Source organism: Oryza glaberrima, chromosome 4, assembly GCF_000147395.1.
Source record: "Oryza glaberrima chromosome 4, OglaRS2, whole genome shotgun sequence".
Taxonomy (NCBI): domain Eukaryota; kingdom Viridiplantae; phylum Streptophyta; class Magnoliopsida; order Poales; family Poaceae; genus Oryza; species Oryza glaberrima.
Window position 1 is genome coordinate 11021898 of NC_068329.1, and position 2781 is coordinate 11024678.

Genomic DNA, 2781 nt, shown 5'->3' on the forward strand with positions numbered 1-2781 from the left:
TCGATATAGGGAGTATATATTGTTAATATCTACAGCCGATCGAATAGATTTAGTTCCTTCTTATTTATTCATGACCGCCGATCGATGTATACATGACATCGGCTCAGAGATAAATGATATGTCATCAGCACCTAGCCGATCGGCTATCGTTTATAGGATTAATTACGGTTTCTTTGTTTCTATTTCTTGTTGATTGTAGGATCAAATCAACTGGAACGCTTACACACCCAAAGGCGAGTTTGGACCTGCACTGGAGTTAAGCAGATCTCCCAGGCCTCGTGTTTTCTGTCAACAGGTACACATAATGGAAACAATATTGATTTTTATGGTTACTTGAAAGAAATAATTCAGTTGCAGTATAACTCCAATTTCAGTGGTCGCCGGACAGTGGTTCTATTTCGATGTGATTGGTTTGATGTTTGCAGCAAGAAGGTTAGAATGAAAGACGATGGATTTTTTTAGGAGTGTGAACCATGGCAGTTGTTGGTACAAGGATGATCCTTTTATCCTAGCAACACAAGCAACAAAGGTATTCTACTTGAAAGACACAAAGTATGGTGAAAATTGGAGAGTTGTTCAAAAGTTTACTCATAGGCACTTGTGAAGTGTGGCTGAAAATGATGATGATGGAAGACCCAATGGCTTGGGACTGTCATACCAAGATGATACATGTGTAGGTTTGCAGGTAGAATTTACTGAAGGAATTTTGGAGGATGAACATTTGGTAGATGGAGATTCACTTCATGTTGATGCAAGTGTAGTTGATGAGCTTCTTAGACGAAGGCAAGAGGAAGTTGATGAAACTGAGACAAGCGATAAAGAAGATGAAACACGGTTGCAATATGTCAGTGATAATGAAGGTCCAATAATCCCTGTTGATGGTGATGATAGTGATATGGAGTAGATTTGTTCATCCTGGATGTAATAATTGTGATCATAGTGATATGGACTAGATTTGTTCATCCTGGATGTAGCAATTTAATTAGCCTTGAACTATATTGTTTTAAGCTTTTTGTTCATTAGAGACCATTGTTTTCAGACTTGGGAGAGCTCTCCTGCTGTCACTTGCCTATGAAAAATTCATGCCAAATAGATAGCGCGTGAAATATAATTTCATTCATAGTAGGGGTCCAAAGATGTTATTCAACAGAAAAGACATCACAGACCAAGCAGCACTCATAGGTGCATTTAGATATATTCACATGACATACTAGCAGCCATGTTCACACAGACCAAGCAGCACTCATAGGTGCATGAATAAGTAGCAGTACACTAGAAGGTAGCAGTAAACTAGAAGGTAGCACTGCCATGCAGCATTAGACTAGAAGGTTATAGTTGCATGTCTCATTCACAGCAAATCGAGACTGTACACTACAAGGTTGAGTTGTTCATTCTGTTCGAAGAACTCGAACGCACAGGTCGCACCCATAGTGAGCTTGTTGGCTTGAACGAATGTTTTCCAACCCGATGTCAAAATAACCCTGTCATCCGGAGATATTCCAATCTTCATGCTGCATACGGTTGTCCATTCACCATTCATGACCCCGAAATCGTCGATAGGTTCTTCGAGATATTTGTGCAAGTACCTTCTGCTAAATTCAGGGTTGAAATATTATTGTCGATTTGTTAGTAACAAAACATGTGCAAACAAGAACAGTAAACTTGGGTTGGCTTACCATTTGTTCGCCTTTTGTGTTTGTATAATTGATCATGTAAACATACAGTGGGATGATGGACCGTTTCTCTTTCAGTGCAACGATGCACGCTAACTTTTCCTGGAAATCCTTAGTGAGAGTAACATCATTTCCATACCAGCAATGGGTATGGAAGCCTCCGGCATACCGCAACCCTTTCGGCCCTGCAACCCTCCCAGAAGAAGTATTGCAATATCAATTTACAGGCAACACTAATTGCATTCAAATGTTCATTTCTAAAAAAAAATCACTAACCGCATACTATAGTTTCGCGGCGGACACTTGCAAGCATCGATATTGCCCTTTCCCTTTCTTTGGCCTCACCATCAGAGCAATCAGAAACATCATCGGAGCCACCATCAGAGGTATCATCCTCACCATCAGAGCCATCATTACCTCTGCGACGCGCCGATGACGCAGCGCCGGCTTGGTGAGGCGACGGGAAGAAGGATGACGGACCGGCTTGGTGGCACGGCGATGAGGTCGATGAGGGGCCGGCTCGGTGGCGCGTCGAGGATGTCGCCGTGGTCTGCTTGCCGGCTCGGTAGCGCGACGAGGATGTCGCCACGGTCTGCTTGCCGGCCTCGGCGATGAGGCGAGGAGATTGATGGATTTGGGGATCCGCCGCCGAACTTGTACGCCTCCCTGGCTTCATGGCGCCGACGCGGCGGCAGCGAAGGGGACGGGTGGGGCACCGACGCGGCGGCAGCGGAGGGGACGGGCGGGGCGGTGGGCAGCGGCGGCGGAGTGGACGGGCGGGGCGGCTGAGGGCGGCGGCGGCGGAGGGGACGGCCGATTTGGGAAATTTGGGGATCGGCTGAGATATTAAGCAAATGGACATGTGATTTTACGCCTATACCATTCATATATTTCGTACAATTAGGAATCTGCATGGGTAAAATGGTCATTTTGACCGATGGTTGACCATTCGCCTCTTTTTGTTTATTTACCGCTGCGGCAGAAGTACGATCGACACCGCCCGTCCCGAAAGTCAATGCCTTCATCCTAACCTATGCCACCGGCTACCGGTCTGCACCGACCAGAACTTGTTTCTAACGTCGCTCATTTATTTGACCGATGGTTGACC

General features: G+C 45.6%; 1 protein-coding gene across 2 annotated transcripts; it reads right to left on the reverse strand.

The window, feature by feature from the left end:
• Positions 1–1094: 1094 nt before the first annotated feature.
• Positions 1095–2510, reverse strand: LOC127769778 (uncharacterized). Of its 2 annotated transcripts, none has more exons than XM_052295406.1 (3): positions 1950–2510; positions 1677–1858; positions 1095–1592 (listed from the first exon to the last, which is right to left on the reverse strand). In XM_052295406.1, the coding sequence occupies exons 1-3, from the start codon at positions 2347–2349 to the stop codon at positions 1530–1532; spliced, it is 645 nt and encodes a 214-aa protein (XP_052151366.1). In that variant the 5' UTR covers positions 2350–2510; the 3' UTR covers positions 1095–1529. The 2 variants fall into 2 exon arrangements, with proteins under 2 accessions (XP_052151366.1, XP_052151367.1); XM_052295407.1 differs by having other exon boundaries at positions 1095–1589; positions 1950–2507.
• Between the last annotated feature and the right edge of the window lie 271 nt (positions 2511–2781).